At 51.9% G+C, this 27,597-nt stretch overlaps 1 protein-coding gene across 1 annotated transcript in view; it reads right to left on the reverse strand.

Annotated features, from left to right (window-relative positions):
- LOC147666471 (protein mono-ADP-ribosyltransferase PARP14-like) overlaps positions 1-27,597 on the reverse strand; it is a 500,256-nt gene that overhangs the window by 407,861 nt on the left and 64,798 nt on the right. The window contains exons 2-4 of the mRNA XM_086949064.1: positions 5,699-5,844; positions 5,571-5,604; positions 1,200-1,388 (exon numbers count right to left, since the gene is read on the reverse strand). Coding sequence (XP_086805190.1) covers positions 1,200-1,388; positions 5,571-5,604; positions 5,699-5,844 — 369 coding nt within the window. The remainder of the gene's footprint in view (positions 1-1,199; positions 1,389-5,570; positions 5,605-5,698; positions 5,845-27,597) is intronic.

Here is a 27,597-nt window from a genome sequence, read left to right on the forward strand (position 1 = left end):
CAGGCCTCTAAAGCAGCACACCCTGACTCGGTCACTGAGGTCACAGGACCAGTGAGGTCAGTCCACCACACCCTTTGGTACCTCCATTGGCCTTGGTTCAGCAGTAGTAGTGTAAACTCACCGGGGATCGGCAATGCAGGATTTGCACACACCAAACTAAGTTTGCAAAGCTCAAGGTCTCTCTGCTTCATGCACAAGCTCTTTTACATGTTCTACCTACTTTGGGGACATCGGAATGATGCAGCAATGGAGGACAAAATTATGCTGCCGTGTTGACTAAATTATGCAGCATAAAAAAGGCTGCAGTGTAATGCAGTATATTTTCTGCTACTTTATTATTTTGATATTTTTACACATACTAACATTCTATACAAAGCTTTTGCCTTATTAGTACCAGTTTATCATAGAAATGCAGCATTGAGAAAGGTGCTCCGTCAACCTTTGCAAAGGGCAGTCCACTTCGCAGCAATAGTAACTTTTGATCAGTTTGAGCTGCAAACAATTTATTAGTTAAAATCGTCAGATTATGCAGCAGATGATGTATTATGTGGCAATTATGGCAAAGCCATAATTATGTGGAAAAATTAGCAAATTAGGATATTTTGCCATTCATGTTTGAACTGCTCTTGGGGAAAAAGGGAGAAGTGCCGGTGACAGAAACGCCATGGCTCCGAGACAAATGGCTTGTGATTCAACTTTTAAGCGTATTTGGGACATTCTGTGATTGGGAACGTATCCCACTTTGTGAATGTATTTTAATGTCAATAACTCTTATTAAACCTTAAATAAACACGTGTATCCATTGGTTGAATTAAATAACGCAGTAAGCTGTAACTGGTCAGTGAAATGCCAAACATATATTAAAAATTTGGATGCTTTGCTCTTTCTGGCCACACCTGACTCCGCCCACTGACCCAATCCTCGGGTTATTCCTGCCCTTTGATTCTTCGCCCACAGTTCTCCTACTTTTTTTCCCCCACTTCGACCACTGGCTGAAATGCAGTAGAATAGGAAGGAGATAGTTACGGTGTGGGGGCAGGATATTAGATAGTTCATTTGATGTGATGCGAGACTTTAGTTTCATAAGGCGGATGGATTACCTAGGAATTTATTTGTGATCAACACCTGTTCAAGAAAGTAGCCTTTTTCACACAATTCAAGTGGTCTGTGCTGTACCCCTCTATCCCAAGATACAATACCTTCAATGTTTTCAAAGGTGATCTGTATGCCTTTTCGATCACAGCGCAATTGCTTGATAGGTCCGCCACCTGATCGCTTTGTGTTTTCGAAGTACATTTCCAAAACGTCCTCATCAATCTTCGCTCCCGAATCGATGACAAGTATGGAGTCAGACTCCTCTGTGATGTGCTCTCCTGACGTTGCACTGTCTGAATAAAAACAAAAAAAACACAGAAAAAGGCAAAAGTTGAAAAATGCAGAGCCACGTGCGGGAGCGGCAAACCCTGATAACTCTTTTCAAGCAAATGTTCGGTTTTATAACCTGTATTTTAAGTATATATATATATATATATATATATATATATATATATATATATAACACATTTATTTGAAACACAGATTAGAACGGGTCACAGGCAATATGCCATAGGAACTTCCTACAAACCTTACTGGAATTCATATATTCATAGAGCTCTCATGATACAGTTTAATGAAAGAGAATCTGGTCATTTCTTGTTTCGTTCTTTGCAATCTAGGATTTGTAGTCCTATTAATACAGTTAGCAAAAGCAAAATCCTTGCAGGATAGCTACTCGCACTTGGACAAGGGAATCCTGAGAGCTCTGTATTCACAGCCACAATTTGCACAAAAACATTACAAATACAGAGCTCTCAAGTTTCCGGGGCTATGACATGGCATTTCGACCAGAACAGGATGTGTCTTGTTTTAACATTCTCGGACTTGTAGTGCTATGTTTATTTTATTTTATTACAGTTTTAAATAGCGCAAACTTGACCCGAGGGTATTGGAGCACTTTCAAAGAACACCAGTTACATTACCCAAAGACACATTCATTTTATTTAGGCTTGGGGAGATTAAGTGACTGTGCAGAATCACAGGATGTTGAGTAGACGCAGACTCGAACCTGGCTCCCCCGCTCCAAATTCAGCAATTCTGCCGTTACGCCACATCCTCTGATGGCATCACATGGCTATAAATCCCAGAATGGAAAGGACAAAACCAAAATAAATGAGCTGCTCGCACAGGGAATCCTTCTGGTGCGGGCACCAGAGGGATTCCCTTTATCCTCCAACAGCCTCAGGAGCTGGGGAAGAGCTTCCTGAGGCTGCCTTCATGGTTTCCCTGAAATGACGATCAGCACACACGTCGCATAGACGTCATTTCAGTGAAACCGAAAGTGAAATGAGCCAAGAGGCTCATTTCAGTGTTGCTTTCTACGTGCTCAGGGGGCTATCTCAGCCCACTGAGCAGGTACCGTTGGAAAGGGGAGAATCTCCCCTCTCCAATGGTACCCCTCCCTAGTCCCTGCTTGGGGATCACCCCAGGAGGACGAACCACAAGCAGAGACCCAACCACTAGGCACCAGGGAGGGGGGAGCAGCCCCTTGGGCAAAGGCCTTTGCTCACCCCATTTTATTTTGGCCAAATTCAGATGGTCCCCAATCCGCCCACTACATACCAGCCATTTTTTTCACTGTGAAATAGGGGTGGGGGATGCTCAATAATGCATGTCAATGTTCCCACCCCTGCAGCAAAATTAACCTTTTTCTGCCTCCCTCCCCCCCCCCCGGGGACACATGAGGGCAGTAGCCCCCAAACTGCCCCCGGGGGGCAGAAAGCCCACTAGATACCAGGGATTTTGTTTTGTTGATTATATTTAGGGGTGGGGGCTGCCCAATATGGCCATGCCAATGTCCCCACCCCCATGCTGCAAAAGTACAATCTTTCTGCCCCCCCGGGGCGGGGGCAGATGGGGACAGTAACCCCCGATCTGCTCCCCCGGAGGGGGCAGAAAGCCCACTAGAAACTAGGAATTTTGTTTTAAATGCAAATTAGTGGAGGGGTGCCCAAAATGGGCATGCCAATGCTCCCACCCCCTCAAAATTACAGTCTTTCTCCCCCCCCCCGTGGGGGCAGAAAGCCAACTATACACCAGGGTTTTTTCCCCCGATGAATTTAGGGATGGAAGTTCCACAAGATGGGCACGCCAATGCCCCCACCCCTCCCCCCCAACAAAATCCCAGTCTTTCTGCCCACCCGAGGGGATAGAAAGCACCCTAGATGCCAGGGATTCCTTTTTTATAGGCCCAGGGTGGCAGCTGCTCAGAATGGGCATGGAAATGCCCCCACCCTACCCCCAAAGAAAACAAAATACTTCCTGCTCCCCCCCCCCCCCCATGAGGCAGATAAGGGCAATAGCCATGCCTGCACAAATGTCCTACCCCACAGTGTTGCCCTCAGTCTCCCGAATAAAACGATACCTCACTTGTGTGGGTGTCAAATGCAGAATTGCCTAAAAAGTAATTTTTTATAAAATGTAGCGCTTAGAATTATCAGTGCGATATCCTTAATCCCTATGTTTTGGGCTCTTCCCAGTCAGAGGCCTTTGGTCCACCCTCACAAGTGAGGTATTATTTTAACCGGGAGAACAGGGGGAACGCTGGGTAGCAGGACATGTGTGCCAGCATGGTAATCCTATGCAAAAATGTAAGGGAAAAGTTATTTTTCAACTAAATCTGAGGTTTGCAGGGGATTCTGGGTAGGGAAAAGTAGGGGGATCAACGCAAGCCATACCTCATTGTACTCCCCAGGGTGTCTAGTTTTCAGAAATGTGTGGGTTGGGTAGGTTTCCCTAGATGGCGGTGAGCCGGGTGCCAAAAAACCAGGTGCCCCCTCCCCCAAACCAGGTAGTTTTGTTATAGGTAATTTTGAAGTCTCCACAGTACGATTTGGGCCATTTCCTGTTACAGCCACTATGCCTACTCCACACAAGTGACGTACCATTTTTATCGGGAGTCCTGAGGGTACCCTGGGTGGTAGGAAATTTGTGTCTGCCCGGTGATCCTACAACTTTCCCACACAGAAATGTGTGAACATTTAGATTGTTTTCAGCAAAGTTTTGAAGTTTGCAGGGGATTCTGGGTAGGAAAACATTGGTGGACCTAAGCAAGCCATACCTTGCTGGACTCCCCCAGGTGTCCAGTTTTCAGAAATGTGTGGGTTTGGTAGATTTATCAAGATAGCCGCCGAGCCTGGGGTCGAAAACCCAGGTGATTCACCTTGCAAAACCAGGTTGTTTTGCGATAGGTCATTTTGATGTCTCCTCAATACGTTTTGGGCCCTTGCCTATCGCGGGTACTTGGGGCACCCACATGAGTGAGGTACCAATTTTATCAGGAGACCTGGGGGAACGCTGGGTGGTAGGAAATTTGTGGATCTACGCAGATTCCAGAACTTTCCACCACAGAAATGTGAGGAAAATGTGGGTTTTTACGGACAAATTTTGAGGTTTTCAAGGGATTCTGGGTAGCAGAACCTGGCGAGAGCAAGACAACTCACCCCATACTGGATTCCCCTGGGTGTCTAGTTTTCAAAAATGTATAGGTTTGCTAGGTTTCCCTAGGTGCAGGCAGAGCTAGGGTTCAAAATCTACAGCTAGGCCCTTTGCAAAAAAAGGATCAGTCTTCACTGTGTAAATGCGGTGTCCATGTTGCGGTTTGGGCCGTTTCCTGTTGCGGGCACTAGGCCTACCCTCACGAGTGAGTTATCATTTATTTCTCGGACGACTTTGGGGGATGCAGGGTGGGTGGAATTTTGGGGATCCACACAGATTCCAGAAATTTCCACCACAGAAATATGAGGAATATGTGTTTTTGGGACAAAGTTTGAGGTTTGCAAGGGATTCTGGGTAGCGTAGCAGCGTTGGGGTTAAAACTAGCGGTGGGCGGAATTTGCGTGGTCGTGCTACACAAAGCTCTGCAAAATGGTAAAAAATATCTGCGAGTACGCAAAAGTACCACAAACGTGCGGAATTGCTTGTTCCGCACGTTCGTGATGCTTTTTTCCTGTTTGCGAATAATTTTGCTTGCTCAGGGAGAAATATCTTGCAAACACACATTTTGAAAGCGCGAAATTCAGCGAAGCCGCAGTTGGCGGAATTTTGGGCAATTCCGCATTCTCTGCGGAATGTGAAATTACTTGAATTCTGCAAATTCTGCAAGCGGAACGGAATTTACCGCCCAGGCCTAGTTAAAACCAGGAACCGATGCCAAGAGTACACAGGAAATATTGCATCAGGGGTATCCAACTTACTTCCTTAGGCCAAATCCATGCCTGATGTGCTGAATAACCACGGTGTGAAAAAGAGAATCATGTGAACTAATTGAATGTGAAGGTATATGTAAACTCGAAATCTGAATAAATGAAGCACTGCTGGATTAGGCTCCATATTGTGGTATCACTTTTACGCTATCAAATATAGGCCTAAGTTCACGTTTGCTGCTGCGGCACCATTCAAGCTTAAGAAAAGAAGCCCAGGTGTGTAACTTACAAACGTGGTATGTAACATGAACCAAAAATACATATATTTACCTGGTTCTTGAGGTTCGTCAGTTGACATGGGTTCCTAGCAAAAGAATGTAAACAACATAGCGGTTAATTCTCCTAACGTGCAGAGACGTCATATGCAAATATCAAAAGTATGTGTTTTTAATACTTACTGGGTCACCCTCCGGGACGTCTCGTGTTCGATGGTGCTTAACACCACAGTGCTCTTCGGTTTCTAGCAGTTGGACGTCTAAACTCAACTTTCGTTTTTCAGGCATGTCGATTGTGTGAACTTTGTTGGCTAGAACTCGCTCTCTCACTGCAAAGCAAAAGGCAAACACAAGTTTTAGTATACTCGAGACACTGGGTCCCTTGACATTTAAAATACTGTTGCACTTTGGTTAAGAGAGAGTCGTAATTTTTCCACTCGCTGTTTTCCAACGTTGAGTGGGGCGCACTTGCAAGACATCCTCTGTTTGGTCCCAGAGCCTAAGACGCAGCTGCGCCTGTTTACATCAGGAGTGTGGCGAACTATCACCTTTTGTATCAATATAGGGGCTATAATACAGGCCACTTCCTGACATAAAGTGGCTTCGAGCACAAACAAATGAAGCCCTGTCAGATGTAATGACCGTAGAGGTCTAGTTTACCCACATACACGCACCCCTACATCCGCAGGCCAGGCGTGGCCTGCGGGGTCCAATAAAAGAAGGACGGGCGCTCGAGGACGTCACTTCCGACCATGACACTGTTTTAGTGTGGTCAGTCCTGCTGCTGCGCACCCTGCCCCCGCGCAATAGCGTGAGCCCATTGAAGCCACAAGTGGGTCACTCACGCAGGACAGTACATTGGCGACGAGCGGAGGGGGCCCAACCCTCGCCCGTACACCTGTGCCTTTTCGGAGCGTCCTGCTCCGTCCCGCGGTGCCTACCGCGTGTCTGCCATCGGCCATCACCCTCTGGGGCCTGCGTGCCTGTCTCTTGCCCCCACGCTGGGGCCACAGCAACACCCGTGCCTGCCTCCTGCCTCGCACTGGGGCCACAGCAACACCCCTGGAGCAGAGCGGTGGAAGCGGCGCCGAAGTGCGCGAAGCCGGGCCGGCTTCTGCGACGTGTTGCCATTCCCCACGCATCTCGCGTGAGTCGCGGACCAGCGCGACTGCCTGCAATTACCCACGCATCACGTGTGAGACTTGGAAAACGCCTTGAGAAGGCTCCAGCATTGAGGGTGAGCTGCGTACCTCACTGGGGTGATGACCACCACCGCCCTAGAGTGCCCTCTACCAGTGACCAGAGGTGGGGAATCCTCCAGACCTGATCGCAGCATCAGTAAACAACAAAGGTACCAGAGGGTCTCAGGTAAAATGTGCCCATAGACAAAAGAAAACCAAACAAGGACTCACCCTTGCCCCCAGGGTATGTCACAGAGAGCTCTCCATGGATGAGGAAAAATACCCATCAGTCACCATTCGGATCCGCCCTTCATCATTTGGGATTTTATCCGTACCACCCGTCAGAGATTAATTGGTACTCTCCTAGGAGGTCAACCCGGTGGTAGGGGGTATCCTCACTTGAGTAAAGAGACGACAGTGTGGTATACCACTCGATGTTAGTGAGTGGTAGAAAAGATGGGACTGGGGTGTGCAGTGCAGAAAAAGGTGTGAGAAAAAGAAAAACCAAGAAGAGTGGGTTTAAAATTGGTTTAGGATAAGCACCAGGCAAGAATTTTATTTTAGTTGTGCTTACCACACCAAAGTTAAAAACAGTGCACCCGCTGACTATCTGTTAATGTAGACAGCCTCAGGTCAATATGGTCGACTAGTTTCAGCAATTCAAAGGACTAATTTTGTCATTGCTTTCTTCAGGACCAAAGATAAAATAAATGCTACTACACCAAGTGAAAAAAAGTTCCACCCTGGAGACACAAAACAAGTGCAAACAGTCACCTGTATGTTCCGGGTGTCCTTACAGTCTGTGTAATTCACTGTGGGGAAAAGGTAAGAAAAAGAGGCTTTCAAATACTAAATGGGCCATATAGTCCAACCATAAAGTATGCTTTGGACAAGAACACACAAGATGTTGTTTAGAAAAGGCACTACCTGAGTGCAGACATGATTCTGATACATTTGGTTGAAAAATTTATAATACCAAATGTTAGTGAACTCTTACCTCAACATGTAAGGTCAAATGGCCTCACCCCACCTGGCAGTGGCTCAGGGGAAAATGAAGCACCGCTCTAGAAAACATGTAGAACACACATTAACACATAACTTGCACGTTACAGAAACAAAGATCCTAGATTTACCATTAGCGGAAAGTACAGGGTCATGTAGACCAGTCAGAATAACTGTAAGGAGTAGCTCAAAGCGAGTGAATAGCCCTGTTCAAAATATGCTTGCATTAGCGCCTCAGCGTGAGTGAAAAGCCCTGCTGAAAATAGCCCTGTTCAAAATATGCTTGCATTAGCGCCTCAGCGTGAGTGAATAGCCCTGCTAAAAATATGCTTGTAATAGCGCCTAGGAGCGAGGGTTCGCCTTACCTAACCGTCGGTACTCCGGGCCGGCGTCCTGGCCATCTGGGGAGGTACCGACAGCTGGTGAGGGATTGTTAATAAACCCTGTCGTAATTGGGTGGGAGGTCACGTGGGGCTGCTATCTTGCGTGTAACCCCCGTGATGAATTGCAGCCACTCGTTGCCGAGTCAATCACTTCCCACGCAGACTGGGAGAAGACTAAATAAGACCAGTACTGCGGTTGGACGCGCGATGGCATGACGCGTGTAGCGCGTGTTGTGATTGGGCGGCCTGCAATTGGGAGCTGCGTGCCTATTGGGTGCCGAGCAAGTATGCTCGCGCTGGGTCTGCCTTCGTTGCCACAGCGACGAAGGTAAACAGACTAAGTAGACACGCAAAGGGATTAAACGCGTGCTGAAGTGCATGGTATTTAGGGCTGAAACCCAGTATGGCTTACGGGCGCTCGTGGTCTACAGACGCCGTTTGCCTCAACAGGATATTTCATGTGCTGAGAGGTGTCTGTTTTAAAAAAAAAATTTTTAAGAAACATTTTTTTTAATAAGACCACAGGCTAAGATGTGGGTGATAAATGTTGCACAGAATTTAAGGCTGAAGTCAGCGTGCATGGCGCGCGCCAGTGATCTATGAGCCTCACTTATATAAACAAGATATTTTATGTACTGAGAAGTGTCTGCTGGGTAAGATGTTGATGTTAAACGTTATACTCGGGACACAGCAAGGCAAAAGTGAAAACGCCCTCTAACCTATTAGTTAAAAACCAAATGGTTTATGACCCATGAAGGTGATCAGCCCAGTCGGACAGGAGCCTAGGGGCCTGATGTCATGATTTTAGAGAGACTAGATTAACTAGCTCTCTTATGCTATGAACCAGTCGAACAGTACAGTGTAGAACACATTTGTAGCACAACAGTAGAATGGTCCTTTGATTACAGGGAAGACCATGGGATTTCGTCGTTCAGTCCCTCTTTGTGTGTCTTCAATTGGAGGACCCATCTCTGTTCTTTTCTCATCAGATAACTGGCCACATCTGTGGTATGTGAGGGTATGAACGGCTGTTCGAGGACAGTCCATTGAAATTCTGTGGCTTGGTGTTTTGCTTCCAGGAAGTGGGCAGTCAGTTTGGTGGCTTGTCTCGCACATCGGATCGTGCTCTTGTGCTCCGATATCCGTATGCGGACCTTCCGTGTTGTCATGCCCACGTACCTGTAACCACAAGGACAGGTGATAAGGTAAATTACATGGTCACTATTGCAGTTGGTAAACTTGACTTGCTTCCATGGTCTGGTGGTTCCTATGTCTATTTCCAGCGATTTCTTAGTCTGTGCACAGACCTGGCAATTACCACAGGGGTGGTGCCCCTGGACAGGTGGGAGGTCCCACAGTGTGCCCACTGCTCTGGGCATCTCCTCGCGTGGCCTGGTGTGGACCAATCTGTCCCTTAAAAGTTATTCACAAAGCTAAAACCAGGACAATTTTTAACACTATAATTTTTTTGCACTTACACCTCACAACCTGCTCCACTGCATTTCAGGTGTCGAAGCACACCCTGGTGACGCTAGGCCACCAGGGTGGACCCCGATGATGAAGCATGTCACCACTAGGTGGTGAGTGAGGGTTTTTTTACAAGGAATATCCATTCCACGTTTGGAAAACCTTTAACCTACTCATCGGGGGATACTCCTTCATTTGTTTTTCAATATTCGTGATCAGGGGATCAGGAGTATTTCTCGTCCATCTTTTATGGACACAATCCCTTACTCTCCCGTTTGTTTTTTCGGAATTCTTTCAGCCCTCCATAGAGTTATTTGGCTATGTCTTTAACCAGGAGGGCATCCAGATTGATCCGAGGAAGTCTAAGGCCATCAAAGACGCCCTGGCACCAAAGTCCCCGACAGAAGTGAGAAGTTTTCTCGGCATGGCCACTTACTGTGGCCGGTTCATACTGGGCCTGGCCACCCGGAGTGAGCCGCTACGAGCGCTGACCAAGACGGATGCCCCCTGGCAGTGAGGCTCGAGAGAAGACGAAGCATTCCAGGGAAACAAGGATGCGCTCCTGGAGAAGGCCACCCTATCCTACTTCGACCCCACAAAGCGTACAAAGGTGATCGTTGATGCCAGCCCGGTGGGCCTCGGTGCTGTACTGACCCAAGAACACGAACCCGGCCAGTGGACGGCACTAGCTTTTGCCAGCAAGGCGCTAACTCCGACTGAGACAAGATACGCCCAGATCGAGAGGGAGGCTCTTGCGATTAAATGGGCCTGCGGCCACTTCCACCTATACCTACAAGGCCACCCGTTCCTAATGGTTACGGATCACCAACCACTAGTATCCCTTTTCAAGGGAACTGCCCCGCACCCGCCACCTCGCATTGAACAGTGGGTGATCCAACTGCAATTGTATGAAATGGAAGTTACCTACCGCCCAGGGGCCAAGAATCCGGCTGACTACTTATCGCGCCATCCCGCACAACAAGAACCTGAGCCGGCGGACGACGACTGTGAGGAATACGCACAGTGGGTGGCACTCACCTCATGCCCGAACAGCATGACCATGGAAGACATAAAAGAGGCAGCCGCCACTGACAATACATACCGGAGATCGCTGCAGGCCGTTCAAGATGGATCATGGGTTGAATACCTACGACCCCCTACCTCCTGGCCCGCGGAAGACAAAGAATCACTCACCAAATTCTGGCGAATACGACACGAATTGAGTGCCACAGACGACGGGGTGCTATTACGAGGATCCCGACTGGTCATACCCCAAAGCCTGAGACACCGGGCGGTACAACTCGCCCATGGAGGGCACCAAGGCACGACAAAGATGAAGGCGCGCATGAGGGAGAAGGTTTGGTTTCCAGATCTGGAGATCAGGGTGGAAGAATATGTGAGGAACTGCATGGCCTGCCAATTGACAAGCGACCCTGAGAGACCCGTGCCAATAATTACGGAAGAAGCCTGCACATCTCCCTGGACTAAAGTCAGCATAGACTTTGGGAGCTTCCCAGGAGAAGGACAAACTTTAGTGGCCATAGACTCCTACTCCAAGTACCCATTAGTGGAAAAGGTAGTCTCCACGGCGTTCGTACATGTAGGACCAGCGCTAGAAAGGATGTTCTCCATGTTCGGCTACCCATCGGAGATACGGAGCGACAATGGGCCGCCATTCCAGGGGGCCGAATTTGCCACGTTCCTCAGGACAAGAGGAATTCAACACCGTCGCATCACACCGCAGTGGCCCCTGGCAAATGGGGACGTGGAGAGGTTTATGCGGACTCTTAATAAAGTCTTCCGCATAGCCATAGTGGAACAAGCCGATCCGGAGCAAAGGTTGCACGAATTCCTGCGGGAGTATCGGGGCACTCCCCACTGCCCCACCCAAAGGAGCCCATGGGCCCTCATGTTCCAAGGGCCACGGAGAGACCTCCTTCCCACAGCCCCGGGCTGGACACCACCCCCAGCCGATACAGAAGAGGCCCAGACACGGAGACGACAAGGCAATCAGCGTGCCAGCATACACAGAAGAGCCAATCCGAGAAACCTAAGCTTGGGGACTCGAGTGATAATCCGGAACAGACGCCCCCGGGGGGAAGTTCCAAACCCACTATGAACCGGGCCCTTGGACAGTAACATCAACCAAAGGCCCCATGGTCACGGCACGAAAGGGAGAAGAAGAAGTATCACAAAACACCTCTTGGTTTAAGGCCCTCCAGCCAGAGTCCAGACAGCGATCGGAGACACCAGAAGACGTCAGCCCGTCAAGTGGGGCAGCGACCCCCGGGGAGGAACACGCTCAACCCCCAGAACGCGAAGCGGAGGAACAGGGATCCACAGTGGTGTCTCAATCACCGGCGATTGCCACCAGAGACACTCGTCAGAGCATTGAAGGTGGTCGGGGCAGTGCTCGGAGATACAATCTGAGGCCCAATCCACCACCGAGCCAGAGACTGAAAGACTATGCCTGCCTGCTGAGACCCTGAATCTGTCAACAAGGGACACGCAAGTACCCAGGCATCCTGCTTAATGTATCATGATTAAGACTATGTTCATCTGTTGAAAAAAAATATTGTGAAGTTGGATAGGGATGTAATGACCGTAGCGGTCTAGTTTACTCAAGTACACGCACCCCTACATCCGCAGGCCAGGCGTGGCTTGCGGGGTCCATTAAAAGAAGGACGGGCGCTCGAGCACGTCACTTCCGACCATGACACTGTTGTAGTGTGGTCAGTCCGGCTGCTGCGCGCCCTGCCCCCGCGCAAGAGTGTGAGCCCATTGAAGCCACAAGTGGGTCACTCACGCAGGACAGTACATCATACACCGGGGGATGGAGTGAAGGTCTAACACCTCTAACTTTTCCGTTCGTGTCACTTCACATGCTGGAACTTGTAGGCCTGACCACAACTCTCAGGATGAAAGAGGGGTGAGATTGAAACGCCAAGGCAGGCTTAACAACTCCTACCTGGAATACGATAAAACAGCACGATCTGCGCTATCTCAATGAACCCTGGAAAAATAGGCGTTGATGGTACCTATATCTTAAATAAGTCCACCTAGAACGCTGGCCACACCCGGGTACATGGCAGTGAAGGAAACACGGAGACAAATAAATAATTAACCATCCAGAGCCCGGTGAGTTACGCAATCATTGATGAGATGCACGTGCGCCCTGCAGTTAGTTACTGGTTCCAATCTGGCTGATTACAGGCTTCAACCTTTCACATTCATTAAACTATTTGCAGGACTACAGCACGGCAACATTAGGTGCCTAAAAGCAAGATTTTATCATAAATTCCACTACGACATGACCGGAGTTCGACATAACCACAAACGATAACCGTTCAAGAGCGATCTCCGCTCTGAACTGCTTCGAAGGCTTACTTCTTAATGCAAATCTATGATTAGTATTTACTATATTTAACCGAGGACGCGGATATGGTACATATATACACACCGCGAAGCAATTCCAATCGGACTGTGGCTTAAAGTTCAATCGTGAACACACACAGACTGTACAGATACGCATAGCCCCCAAGTGGCACCAAGCTATGAGGGTCTCCGTAAATCAGTTATATTTCTTTAAGTTAGCATCCCTTTGGATCCTGGGACTTGTATTGTCAATGCATAGCGGTATGGGCTAACCATCTACGTAGGCACAGTGTTGGGAGCTAAAACACAGGACTGGCCGAAGGTGACCCTCTAGACATGGAGCCACCCAAAACCAATATACTCATCACACTTGGTCCAACGCAGCTGAAGGGACCCCAGGCCTTCCAAAGCGAACCACCTGGCTGCAAAGAGCACCCCGCAAATAGTAAAGGGATTCCATTTATGGATCTTAGAGGACCGTTTGGATTTAGCCTCTTGGAATTAGGTGCGGTCTCCCCTCTGCTCATTTGTCTTATTTCTCCCCTTTGCGAAAAGCACAGCTCCCAGCAGTGGTGGCCTACCTGCGTGGCATTGGTTCTTGGGAGAGCCAATTAGTTTATAAGCCTGAGTTGTACGGCTATAACTGTCTTTGTCTTTGCTACCACTGAAAAAAACGGACCACACTGAGGCTGCAAAAATCCCATAACTGATGCCCTATTCTGGTAAAGGCCAATATTTAAGGGCGGGAGTAAAGTGAAATAAATTAACATTATTACCCAAAAGAACAATATGTTTCTTCGTGTTTTCTCTAGCTAGGAGAGGTTTAGGTGGGTGCGGGCTGGCTGGAGGGGGGATAAGCCTGCTTTGTGGTCCAGATCTTCTGTTCCTACCCATGGGTTGCCTATAGATGGTCAGTTCAGTGGGGTGCAGCTTGTTTGAGTCGCTGGTGCCCCTAGCAGGGATGGTGGCTGGAAGTTTTGTCTGCTCTCGAGATGAGGTTTTGATGGGTGAGGGGCTGGCTGAAGGGAGGCCTGCCCTGCTGGCGGTCAAAACTTCAGTCTCAACACCCAGGCTGCCCACAAATAGACAATCTATTGGGCAGTGGCTGGGGTACTCACGGGTGCCCTTAGCAGGGATGATGCCTTGAAGTTCCCTGGCTGCATTCACTTGTACATAAGTTACGCTGATTTGTTGCATAATGATATGATGTTTAAAGAATTGTACACGTGCCTACGTGGACTGTTGTTTAATGTCTGAGCTTGCCCTGAACAGGTTGCAGATTTTTTCAATCTTTCCCTTCCTCAGTGTCTTGCTCTGTGTGTTTCTCTTTCTTTTGCTATCACTAAATGTCTTGATGCAGAAAAATAAGTGCTGGTCCCAAAAAATAAGTTTCGGAAGTCCCCACCAGCTCAAATTAAGCACCACATATACCTATGTACTGTCATAAAGAATTCTGCAAAGAATTGCTGTGTACACTTACTCATGTTTGATGTTTCTATATAAAGTAAAGAAAGCTTCGGCCTGCAATGAATACCAACAGACTGTGGTCTGTCTTATGTATTGTATATGTCTGGAAGTAGAAGGGGTATTTTCATCTGGATACATGAGTGAAAGCACTATTGAATGGAAGTGTGTCCCTGTTTAAACATTTGTACTACGAAAGAGCACCTTTGGGCACTCTTTAATGCACCTGCTAACAGTACAGAATACAGTATCACTCCATGCACACACATTAACACCACACCATGTCACCGGACAGGCCACGTTTTACAATGCCATGCAAAAGTAGCTCACCGACTAGAAGTTGTTTCTATGCATTCTGGTACTTGTACTGAATTTATAATGGGATATGCAGAACTGCAAATCCCAGAATACCAAGTAAACTATAGACTAGATAGACTACTTGTACAAGGAATAAGGAAACAGAGGAGTTCCTCAATACTCAAACCAACGTACAACGCCACACCCAAAATACCTTCACACCATATCTTAGAACAGCAAGCACCGCGCCATCCAACAACACAGTGAAAGCTGATTGACTCAAAAACATATGTGTACCACTCAGCACAGAATTGTCCTCAACGCTACTCCACATTTTCACATGGTCAGTGGAATTGCTCTGCCTCCCTGGCAGCTCCACCATTAAGTGAGGCCTCTCCCGAGTCCCTGCACTACCGTAGGGTTTGGTGTTCGAGGCCCTCCTCCACCCGCAGATTATACCTGCGCCTCATCCCTGGTGGTCCAGTGGACCTTTTGATTCCTTTCTCTCACTCCGCTTTCTGCCCCTTCTGCTCAGTTTTTCACCCTTGAGCTCTTTTTCACCCTTTCACTGCTCTCAGCACTCTTATTCTGCTTTCTGCTCCGTTGCCTCCTCCGTTTGCCACTCTCACTGTTCTTAGCAATCTTCGGCTTTCTGCTCCGTTTTTCACCCTTTAGCTATTTTTATCACACTTCTACTCTTCAGATCCTTTTGTTTCTCTGTCACCCTTTTTACTCCTTACTTCCTTCCTCTATTGCTAGCTTTCCCCCGATTTTTTCCCCTGCTGCTGATGCCCCCCCCCAGCACGACCAGCCCGAGCCAGTTCCCCTCCACACTCCCGCCTCCCAGCTGTCCAGCCCTCCCCGATCCCTACTTAATGGCGGCCGCTGGTGTGCCAACGGCAAGCCAGTCTGCACCCACCCACGCCCAGCAACAGGAACCCTGGACCGCCACACCGCCAAAACTACTGTGGAAACCGTGTAATATTTTACTTGGCATAAACTGCAGCCATTTTGGCTGTGGAATCCATTTAGGTTTCCTTCTTAATTCTCCCATCCTCTGCTGCTCGTCTTTTTCCCTGGCTGTGCGGTCTATTTTAGTTGACTTCCTGACTCAGCTAAAAGCAATGTGCATGCTTAGAGTTTGTAGCTGACAGAATACCTGGTCTCAGACTCAACTGTTAATCATTTTCTGCTGTTGTAAACAGTTCTTTGCCCCTCCCACTTTGCTAAGTGATCGCCCACAAGCCCGTCGGCACCCGTGCACGCCTGGACCGTGCCCAGCGGCAGAACCTCTGGCCCCCGCGAACGTCACGATGCCGGTCTCTGCTACGACTCCAGCGCCCTCCATACACTCATCGCCGGACGATCACAAACCTGCTACCTGGCCGCCCTGAAGTGCACCCAAGGACCCTTCTCCTGTCGGATACTGCAGCTTCACCAGCATCCGGCCCGCCGACGCACCGACCAGGAAAGAACCCAACTACCTCAGAAGGATTTCTCCTCAACACCTGCTACGCCCGCAAACACGCAGTTGAACTCTGGGACCTACTCGACTCAACCTCCCCTGACGTCGCCTTCCTGGCGGAGACCTGGCTGAACCCCTCCTCGGCACCCAACATTGCCATAGCCATCCCGGAAGGCTACAAGATCACCCGCAGGGGCCGCACCAACGGAGTAGGAGGAGTGTGGTAAGCACGGGGAGTCCGCCGCGGTTGAAGACCGGAAGTGGAGCCTGTCGGCCGGAGGCACCCAAGACCGCCCGGAAGTAGCTGACGGTCTAGTTGTACGCAGGATCTTGCAGGCGGGGAAATCGAGGGAGGACAATAAAAACACAGCACACACAGAGTCCCGGCGGCGTCTTCAGGAAGCGATTCCATGGCGCCCGGAGGAGGACGAGGAGCCCAGCAGTACAGGAGAGGAGCAGCACCCGGAGGAGCCCAGAAGTTCAGGAGAGGAGCAGCGACCGGAGGAGCCCAGCAGTCCCGGCAGGAAGCAGCGTCTGGAGGAGCCCAGCAGTCACGGCAGGGAGCAGCATCTGGAGGAGCCCAGCAGTCACAGCAAGGAGCAGCATCTGGAGGAGCCCAGCAGTCACGGCAGGAAGCAGCGTCTGGAGGAGCCCAGCAGTCACGGCAAGGAGTAGCGTCCGGAGGAGCCCAGCAGTCCCGGAGGAGGTGCGGACCAGAACCCGTGGGAGTACACCCCAAGATTGTACAAGGCGCTCACGCCCGGCGGTCCCAGGAAGGAAGAAAACGCCCCGGGTCCGGACGCACTGGCCCTGTGGACGGGCCGTGGCCCAAGGCAAGTACCATTAAGGGGTGCCTTCCAGTGGAGGTGGTGGGGGTGATAACTGGGTGATTCAAGCCGGCCTCCTTCCCAGAAACTCCCTACCTTTCCTTGTATCCACACTATCTATGGTGACGGTAGCACGTAGCATTTTCGGGAGAAGAGCAGTTTGACTAATCCCGACCCCTTTTTTTTTTCTTTTTCCTTCCGGGGAGAGCCAACGGGGAACAGACCAAACGGCAGGATGACGGTATCCCAGGAGCAGACCAGCCTTCCCGGAAAGCGTCTGACGCATCAGCTGTTCTTGTACATAGTTGTCTTTTCATGAACTGTAAATTCAGAAAGAGAGTTGTCCTTAAACCAAAAAAGAACAAACGTTCCCAATAAATACGCTCCAAACTAATACCCCGCATGACCAGTGACTCATTGTAACGACCACTCGGACATTCTTACAAGGAGGAATCGCCATCGTCCACAGGAACACTCTCAGAGTCTCGGCCAACACAGACAACACCCTCAGCACCGCTGAACACCTGCACTTCCAGATCCACATCGACCAAACACCACCCTCAGAGGAACCCTCGTCTACCGACCACCCGGACCCCGACCACAGTTCAGCGACTCCATAGCCGACTACGTCTGCACACACGCCCTCGCCTCCAGGGACTACATCCTCCTCGGGGACCTGACCTTCCACCTCGAGAACAACGACGACACCAACTCCACCACCCTGATCGGCAACCTCGGACTCAGACAACTCGTCACAACACCCACCTACTCTGCCGGCCACACACTTGACCCCATCTTCTCCGCAAGCCCCCACGTCTACTTCAACCACCGACCATCGCTGCATCCACTTCACCTTCCGGAAACCTACCACGCACCACCGCACCCAACAGATCCTTCGCCGCTGCTGGAGCAACGTCACCGAAGACCAGATAACCACCACCCTTGACCCAAAGCCCCCCCGCCGACCCCACCAATCCCGACACCGCCGCCCACAACCTCAGACAGTGGATCGACGACTGTGCCAACACCTTCGCCCCGTTCAAGATACCCTCCAACTACCACACCAGCAAGAAAGCCAGCTGGTTCACTGAAGACCTCCAGGGCTCCAAGCAAACCTGCCGAAAGCTAGAGAAGAACTGGTACCGTGAACGAACACCGGACAGCTACACAGCCCACAAGAATTCCACCCGCAGACACCATCCCCTCATTAGATCCGCCAAAAGGGCCTCCTTCAAAGACCCCCTAGACAACAACGCACACAACAGCAAAGAGCTATTCAACATCGTGAAGGAACCAGGCCCGGACTGGTGAGTCCGGGCACCGGGCAATCCCCCGGTCGGCTGGAGGGTTTTGGGGGCCGGTTTCCGAAAAGGGGGCCGGTTTTGTGTCTGGGGGCCGATTTTGCCCCCGGCAGCGTGCGTCACGACACTCACTTTGTTCACGGCCGCACTCGCACATCATCCTGTGTCTGACTCACTCTATGCATGCAGGTCACCGTCTGCACCGTGCACGAACACTGTCACTACCCCCCCAACCCCCCCAAGCAAGCGCTGCAACTGCAAGCCTCAGTATGTGCATGCAAACCGGGCCGTTACCTAACAATAAACAAATGGAGGATGAGGGGGGAGGTGCCTGTGCGCAGCGCTCAGAATTATGCCTGCCCCCTCCTCTGCCGCGCCTCTCTAGGTGCGGCTGGTGTAATTCTCCTCCTTCCCGCATGCGCATTGGCAGGCCTGCGCGTGACTGATGAGAGGAGTCTGCCGTCGCGCACGGAGTTGGAGAGTCCCGCCAGGCCCAGAAATAAATTTTATTCTAATGGCTGGCTTCTGGCAGTGGACTGGCTACTAGCGCCGCCGCCTAGGCCTAGCCCGACCCCCCTCTGCCACAGTGCCTGTGCCACCGTCCGTGACCCGACACTGACCGATCCCACCACCAACAGCAGTCAGCAGACACTGGACAGCAGGCCGCCGGCGCCGAGGTGAGTGAGTCAGTCAGTTTTAATTTCTGCCCGGCACTGGTCCCCCGAGAAACTTGAAAGTAAAGAAGCAGGCAGCGCTGCGCTGTTTGCTTCTCCAGCGCTACGTCACGTGACCACCAGGCCCTGGTGGCAGTGTGGACGTGACTGACTCATAGCTGCCAAGGTTTCAGATTAGTATGTGTGAGTGTGACCAGGATTTTGATAATTTCACTGAAATTATGTGTGACATTTCAACGACTATGAGTGACACTTGCTCGCGGACAAAATAAAGCAGTGAAGAAGAGGGAATCATAAATATCAGAAATAACAATCATTTGAGTAAAGAGAGAGTTTACGTTAGCTGCTAGCTTCACAGCATAAGAAATAATAGTTAAACAACTAATTTATCAGACTGCAGCCAACATTGCACAGCGGGGTGGCAACCCTCACACCTCCAGCCCTCGTTGACCGGCTGTTAAGAGGTGCTTCGAAGGTGAGTGAGAGGGAGGGGATGCAGGGTCAGGAGCAGCGACATCTATTCACATGCAAACAGCCCTGAAAGCATCATGTCTCTGCTATTTAGAGGGGGGCTCACACATTCCATTTCTACCCAGGGCCCCAAACATCCTAGACTCGGCCAGATTACACCCCTGATTACACCGAGGCAGCACGTGGTTCTCTTCACAGAGCGTAATTACTGTCACTAAATTGTAAGCAAACCTCGGTTCTTCAAACATGCAGTGTAGAATGTAATAAAATAAAGAAATGGCACAATCGCACCCACACTGATTAACAAAGTATGGAGGACAATCAGTTCAATCAGTTCTCTTAGAGTATCTCCTGTAAGTACTGTACATCACAGTGGGGGATGGCATTTTGGACAGAGAGCCTGTCATCTCGTTGTCTTGTGCAGGAGGGGGCGAGGAGCCCAAGAGGATACTAGAATACTGCATGCCCACCCCTGTGCCCACCCTGGTGGATCCTGTTCACTCTCCTGTGATGGCTCCTGTCCCCCACCTGTGATGGCTCCGGTCCCCCCCCCCCCACCTATGATGGCTCCTGCCCCCCCTCCCGCCTGTGATGGCTCCTGTCCCCACCCTGTGGTGGCTCCTGTCCCCCCCCTGTGGTGGCTCCTGCCCTCCCCTCAGTGATGGCTCCTGTCCCCCCATGTGGTGGCTCCTGCCCTCCCCTCAGTGATGGCTCCTGTCCCCCCATGTGGTGGCTCCAGTCCACCCCCCACCCCCTCCCCCGCCTGTGATGGCTCCAGTCCCCCCCATGTTGTGGCTCCTGTCCCCCTCCCCGCCCGTGATGGCTCTTGTCCCCCCCCTGTGGTGGATCCTGTCTCCGCCCTGGGTGGCTTCCGTCCCAGTCCTGGAATGGCCCCTGCACCGAGGGTGACGTTCTTGATGGGCCTCTTCTCAAAAGTGCTCAGCTCAAAATTAATATGGAAAGGTGGGCGAGTAAGTAAGTGAAGGGATGGGTGAATGGCTGGATGTATTAGTGAAAGGGTGAATGGATGAATGAAAGATTGAATAAATGGATAATGAGAGAGGATGGATGGATTGATGAGTGAGGGGAAGGATGGAGAGAAAATGGTAAATAGCTGGATGTATGGGTGGAAGGGGAACTGGATGATGGATGAGGGGAAAGATGGATGAGGGGAAGGATGATGGATGAGGAGAAGGATGGATGGATGGAGGGGAAGGATGGATGGATGAGGAGAAGGATGGATGGATGGAGGGGAAGGATGGATGGATGAGGAGAAGGATGGATGGATGGAGGGGAAGGATGGATGAGGAGAAGGATGGATGGATGGTTGAGGGGGAAGAATACATGGATGGGATGGATGGATGAGGGGGATGATGGATGAAAGGAAGGATGGATGAGGGGAAGGATGGATGGATGAGGGGAAGGATGGATGGATGAGGGGAAGGATGGATGGATGAGGGGAAGGATGGATGGATGAGGGGAAGGAAGGATGGATGAGGGGAAGGATGGATGGGTGAGGGGAAGGAAGGATGGATGGGTGAGGGGATGGATGGGTGAGGGGATGGATGGATGGATGAGGGGATGGATAGAGGGGATGGATGGATGGGTGGGTGAAAGGATGGATGGATGATGAGGGGAAGAATGGATGATGAGGGGAAGGATGGATGGATGAGGGGAAGGATGGATGGGTGAGGGGAAGGAAGGATGGATGGGTGAGGGGATGGCTGGATGGATGAGGGGATGGATAGAGGGGAAGGATGGATGGATGGGTGAGTGAAAGGATGGATGGATGGAGGATGAGGGGAAGAATGGATGATGAGGGGAAGGATGGATGGATGATGAGTGGGTGGGTAGAAGGATGGATGGATGGATGGATGATGAGGGAAAAGGATGGATGATGAGGGGAAGGATGGATGATGAGGGGAAGGATGGATGATGAGGGGAAGGACGGATGGATGATGGGTGGGTGAATGGATGGATGGAGAGTTGGTGGGTGAAAGGATGGATGGATGAGTGGGTGGGTGGATAGTGGGTGGGTGAAAGGATTGATCAGTGGATTGGATGGTGGGTGAAAGGATGGATGAGTGGGTGGGTAAATGGTGGGTGGGTGGATGGTTGGGTGGATGATGGGAGGGTAGGTGGATGAGTGAAATAATGGATGGATTGCTGGATTGATAAGTGCAAGGGTGAATGAATGGACGTATGAGTGAAAGGGTGGATGTAAGGATGGATGAGTGAGTGAAAGGGAGGGTAGATGGACAAAAGGATGAATAGATGTGTGAAGGAGTGAAATGATAGATGGATGAGTGATAGGGTCAATGGATGGATTCATGAGTGGATGAGTAGATAGATGGATGGGTGGATGGATGGATGGATGGAAGGAAGGATGGCTAAGTGAAAGGGTCGATGGAGAGAGAAAGGGAGGATGGGTGGATGACTAAAATAGTGGATGGGTGGAAGGATTAGTAAGTGAAAGGATGGCTGGATTGGTGAAAGGGTAAATGGCTGAATGGATGAGTGAATGGATGGATGGGATGAAGAGTGGATGGATAAGTGTACAGATGGATAGGGTGAAAGGGTGGATGGATGGATAATGGAGGATGAGTGAAAGGATGGATGAGGGGATGGATGAAGGGATGGATGAGTGAAATGATAGATGGAAGGATACATGATGGATAGGTTTGCAAACGGTTGAATATGTTTGGAAATGGCTGGGCTTACTTATATACTATTGCGCGACCTCTGATGTGTCTGTAAAACGTACCTATTGTCCTGAAGTTTTGTCCTGAATTTTGGCCTGCTGTCCTGAATTTGTGTCCTGAATTTTGACCCTTTGTCCTGAATTTTAACACTCACCGTCCTGAATTTGCACCAATGCCAGTTGGTCACCCTACCATAGGGTTTTAACCAAATGCATGTTACATTTTCCTGCCTGAGAAAAAACGTCCAGGATTCGTGCACAACAGGAGTTACTTGTTGAAACACAGCATGTACCGGACGTGACGTTCGATGACCAATGTACAGAACATTCTCGCAAACTTGTGTCTATTTTTGGTGCTCTCTGAAAGAATGCCTATGAGAGGTGTGGCTCACTGGTTAGAGGCGGCAGACCCGGAGGCTGAGAACGGCCCGGGACCAGGGTTCGATTCCCGACGCGGCAGGGTCGCGGACCTGGGTCAGCGGACTGATAATTCTCGCCTCGGTGCCCACTTTGGGCAGTGATCACACTCGGTAACTCTGGGCATTAAGCTTGCCTCATCTCTACAACGGCCCCCCACAGACGCCGGGGATGCCTGGCTTCACCTTGGAGATACCCAGCAATGGACCATCTCACAGGGAAAGCCAGGACGGGTTCCCCAGCGGTCATTCGCGCCAGGATACTCCGGTAGTAATTGAGCGCGCTACAAAACACCTTACATTTACATTTACATTTATGAATACATATGACTGGGTGGGTAACCTGATGGTCATCATCTACTGTTTACTGTGCTTTGAAAGTTGATACAATTTAAATATGTAATGAAAAATATGCTGTAAAATTCACCATTTTGGTCTGTCGTTTTTCAAACCCCCCTAGTGGCCGTCGGGCTCGCTCGATGCGCTCGCTCGCTACGTGCTGGACGGGGGCTGGTCTGCTACGTGCCAGACAGGGGCTGGTCTTGCAAAATTTGCCAGGGCTGCTTTCAGTTCCCAGTCCGGCCCTGGATGGAACTCTCCAACCCCAGCTCCAACACTAACGACATCCCACCCTCGCAAGACCTGTGCGACTCATTTGCCACCATCGCAAGATCGCAGACACCCACGACAGCTTCAAAGCCACGACCGCCCCAACAACACTGAGACCTCCGCACCCACAACCATCATCTGCACCAACTGCCTGCTCTCATGGACCAACATAAACGATGACAACACCATCAAAATCATGAACACCATCCACTCCGGATCTCCGTTAGAACCATGCCCGCACCACATCTTCAACAAAGCCAACACCGCCATCCCAACCCATCTGCGGAAAGCCATCAACATTCTCTTCAAGACAGCAACCTTCCCGGAGAGCTGGAAGCATGCAGAGATCAACGCCTTACTCAAGAAACCCAAGGCGGACCCCAAGGACCTCAGGACTTCCGGCCAATCTCCCTGCTCTCGTTCCCGGCGAAGGTCATCAAGAAGACCGTCAAACAACTGACCCGCTACCTCGAGGAGAACAGCATCCTGGACCCGTCCCAGTCCGGCTTCCGAAGCAACCACAGCACCGAAACTGCCCTCATCGCCGCCAACGATGACGTCAGGGCCCTACTAAACAACGGAGAAACGGCGGCCCTCACCCTCCTGGACCTGTCATCTGCCTTTGACACGGTCTGCCATCGCACACTACGCACACGCCTCCACGATGCCGGGATCCAAGAGAAGGCCCTGGACTGGACCACTTCTTTCCTCTCCGGCAGAACACAGAGCATCCGCCTCCCCACCTTCCGGTCCAAAGCCACCAAGATCATCTGCGGCATACCCTAGGCCTCATCCCTCAGCCCAACGCTGTTTAACATCTAAATGGCACCACTCGCCCACATCGCCCGACTGCACGACCTCAATATCATCTCGTACGCCGATGACACCCAGCTGATCCTCGTTGATCCTCTCCCTCATCAAGGACCCCCACACCACCAAAATCAACCTCCACTAAGGAATGAAAGCTGTCGCAGAGTGGATGAAGAACAGCCGACTGAAGCTGAACTCTGACAAGACGGAGGTCCTCATCCTCGGCTCCCCCCCTCGGCCGACTCCTGGTGGCCGACCACACTGGGAACAGCTCCAACACCCACCGACCACGCACGCAACCTAGGGGTCATCTTTGACTCACCTTCACCATGACAAAGCATGTCAACGCTGTCTCCACCTCCTGCTTCAACACCCTCCGCATGTTCCGCAAGATCTACAAGTGGATCCCCACCAAAACGAGAAGAACTGTCACCCAGACCATCGTCAACAGCAGGCTGGACTACGGAAACGCCCTCTACACAGGAGCCTCGGCCAAACTCCTGAAATGACTTCAAACCATCCAGAATGCCTCTGCACGCCTGATCCTCGACATCCCTCGCCGTAGCCACATCACACCCCACCTGAGAGACCTGCACTGGCTCCCCGTCAACAAGAAGATAAACTTCAAGCTCCTCACCCACGCACACAAGGCACTCCACAACACAGGACCAGGGTACCTCAGACGACTCAGCTTCTACACCCCCACCCAACAGCTTCGCTCTGCCACCCTCACCACAGTCCCCCGCATCCGAAGGGCGACCTCCGGCGGCAGATCATTCTCCCACCTCGCTGCCAAGTCCTGGAACACCCTCTCCATCCACCTATGGCAGATCCAAGACCTGCTGACCTTCAGAAGACTCCTCAAGACCTGGCTTTTCGAGCAGTAGCAGCATTCCCTCCGCGCCTTGAGACCCTCACAGGTAAGTAGTGCGCTTTAGAAATGCTATGATTGATTGATTGTGTTCTGTGACTTCAATGTACTACCTCCTGCAACACTTGAGGGTGTTGCATGGACGTAGTTCCACTCATGAGTGATTCATAAACTTGTTGTTTGGATTCCAGCTTCAGTGCCAATCTCTACTTTGTTGGCCTACGGACCCCTGGACAGAGAAGGGTGACCCCTGCACCGGTGTGCCCATTAAAAGGCACATTTCCACAGTTGGCGCCCGTCATGGAACCCCATCGGCGACGCGGCCGCCAGAAGGTGAGGTCTTGACGGAGGATTGTAATTTCACTGCACGGGGAAACCTTTGTTTTTGCAGGCCGACGTGACTTTTCCGGTTTTCCTGATTTGACCCTCCAGGTGGTGCCGGTTTCGACTGGGGTTTTCGACTGGGATCGTTGCCTGCGTCGACGATCTCCGGGCAGGGGAGGGGGCCGCACCAGGCAGGAGAGGACGCTCCTCCGTAAGCCAGGTCCATGCCGCCTGGGGGGTGTCGAAAAAGAATGACTTATCCTGGAAGATCACCTTAAGACGTGCGGGGAAGAGGAGACCGTAGCGGAGCCCATAGGCCTGTGTTTTTGCTTGAACTCGTCGTAGGACCGTCGCATAGTCTGCACCTCTCTGGAATAATCCAGGAATACCATGATTTTGGAGTTCTGGAAAAGCAACGGACCCAGTTCCCTGGCCATCCCCAGAATTGCTTCCCTGTCTCGGAAGTTGAAGATGCGAAGGATGATGGGACGAGCCGGGGCTCCGGGAGGAGGCCAAGGAGCGAGGGAGCGGTGAGCCCGCTCCACGCGAACCAGGGGGAGAGCTTCTCTTTGGGCATCCAGGAGCAGACCCAGGACTCAATGAAGGTGTCAGTGCGGCCCTTCTCCACCCCCTCCGGAAACCCCAGGAGGCGCAGGTTTTTTCTCTGTGTCCTGTTTTCGGCATACTCGGCCCTACGGTGCAACTCCAAAGTCTGCGTCGGAAGGCGGGCCACCTGGGACTTGGGGGCGCCCACGTCACCCTCCACCGCGGAGATACGAGATTCCGTTTCCGCAATACGCGCCGTGGCATTCCAGAGGTCCTGCCGAATTAGGGCCACATCCACCCTCACGTCCCCGATCTTGCCTTCCACCGAGGCCTGGGATGCACTTATCGCCTGCAGGATGGTGGAGAGATCTCCCTCGGTGGTCCCAGAAGCAGGCGAGGCCCGGCCCCGGGGTCTCGGTCTGACTTGGTGAACTGATCCATCTTTGTTTGGGTTGGGGGGACGGGGTTCTGAGTGTTGCGGCTCCTGCCCATGTCCCCGAAGAATAAGAGGGGGGAGGACAGCCGGGTGTGTGTGCCACCCGACATGATGGCCGATGCGCCCCTAAACCTACCATAGCGCAGCCCTTGGCCCATAGACAGCGGGGAGGTGCAGGCCCTTACAACAGCGAGCCTGGGGCAGGTCGGGGAGCTCCCGTGTCCATGAAAGTCGGTGTCCCTCGCAGCTCCGATGGCAGTGCAGGTAACGGGAGGGCCACGCTGCGCCGAGGTTCCAGCGGCTCAGCCCCAAGAATTGCTAGACGGTCACAGGCCAACTGCCCCACATAACCAATGAAGCAAGCAGCACCACATACCCCCGGCCCCGCGTTTCCAAGGCACACAGCAGAAGGCAAGAGGGCACACAGCGAAGGTCCCACTCAGGTGTGGGGGAGGCACGCAGGATTAACCTCAGTCCACGCAGGGCCTCCAGTCCCAGGGGGCAGGTCAGCAACAGCCTCCCGGGGAAGGCATGGGACCAGCCAGGCCGCAGAGAGAAAATCATGGGGCCAGGCCGTCCACCACCCCCCCCCCCCAAGCTGAGGGGCAAGCGCCACCAACACAAGGGAATGCCCGCCCCAGCGTCTAGCTGTAAATCACCGCGGTCGCCCTCCCGGCCGCACCAACAATCACCAAACAGGCAAGCGCGGCACGGCCCGTCACCCGACGTGGTGGCCGACACCCCCCCTCACACAGGCCGCGGCGCAGCCATCGCAGGTAACAGCAGCAGCCCCTCAGGCGACCAACAGAGCCACAAGTTGCCCAGGCGGGCACTCACCCAACTCCGCGTGCCAGCGGAGGCCCACAGAGGGGGGCAGGGGCCAGCCTTCAATATAGAGCACGCAGCACGGGAATCAATCCAGGCCGGCGCAGGCGGAAACACCACCCCCAAGCCTCCCGGCCGCACCAACAATTACCAGGCAGGCAGGGGTGTTGGGGTCAGCGCGGCACGGCCCGCCACCCGACATGGTGGCCGACAACCCCTTCATACCGGCTGCGGCGCAGCCATCGCAGGTCACAGCACCAGCCCCTCGGGCAACCAACAACGCCACAGGTCGCCCAGGCGGGCGCTCACCCAACTCTGCGTGTCTAGGGCAGAGGACGGCCAGAAGCCAGAAGCCCACCCACCAGCGGAGATCCACAGAGGGGGGCAGGGGCCAGCCTTCAATATAGAGCAGGAAACGCAGGAATCAATCCAGGCCGGCGCCGGTGGAAACACAACCCCGAAGCCTTCTAGTCCAAGAGTCGGGGCCTCGTCCCCCTGGGGTGTCCGCTGCAACGACGCCCCGGGCTGGCGCGGAGCCTCTGCCACCCCGGGCCGAAGAAGGACTTGATGAAGGCCGGAGGGAAGCCCAGCCCCTCCGGCCGCCGCCACAGCAAGTAGAAGCCCCACTCACCGGTCA

This window comes from Lissotriton vulgaris, unplaced genomic scaffold (genome assembly GCF_964263255.1).
Source record: "Lissotriton vulgaris unplaced genomic scaffold, aLisVul1.2 SCAFFOLD_1334, whole genome shotgun sequence".
Classification (NCBI taxonomy): domain Eukaryota; kingdom Metazoa; phylum Chordata; class Amphibia; order Caudata; family Salamandridae; genus Lissotriton; species Lissotriton vulgaris.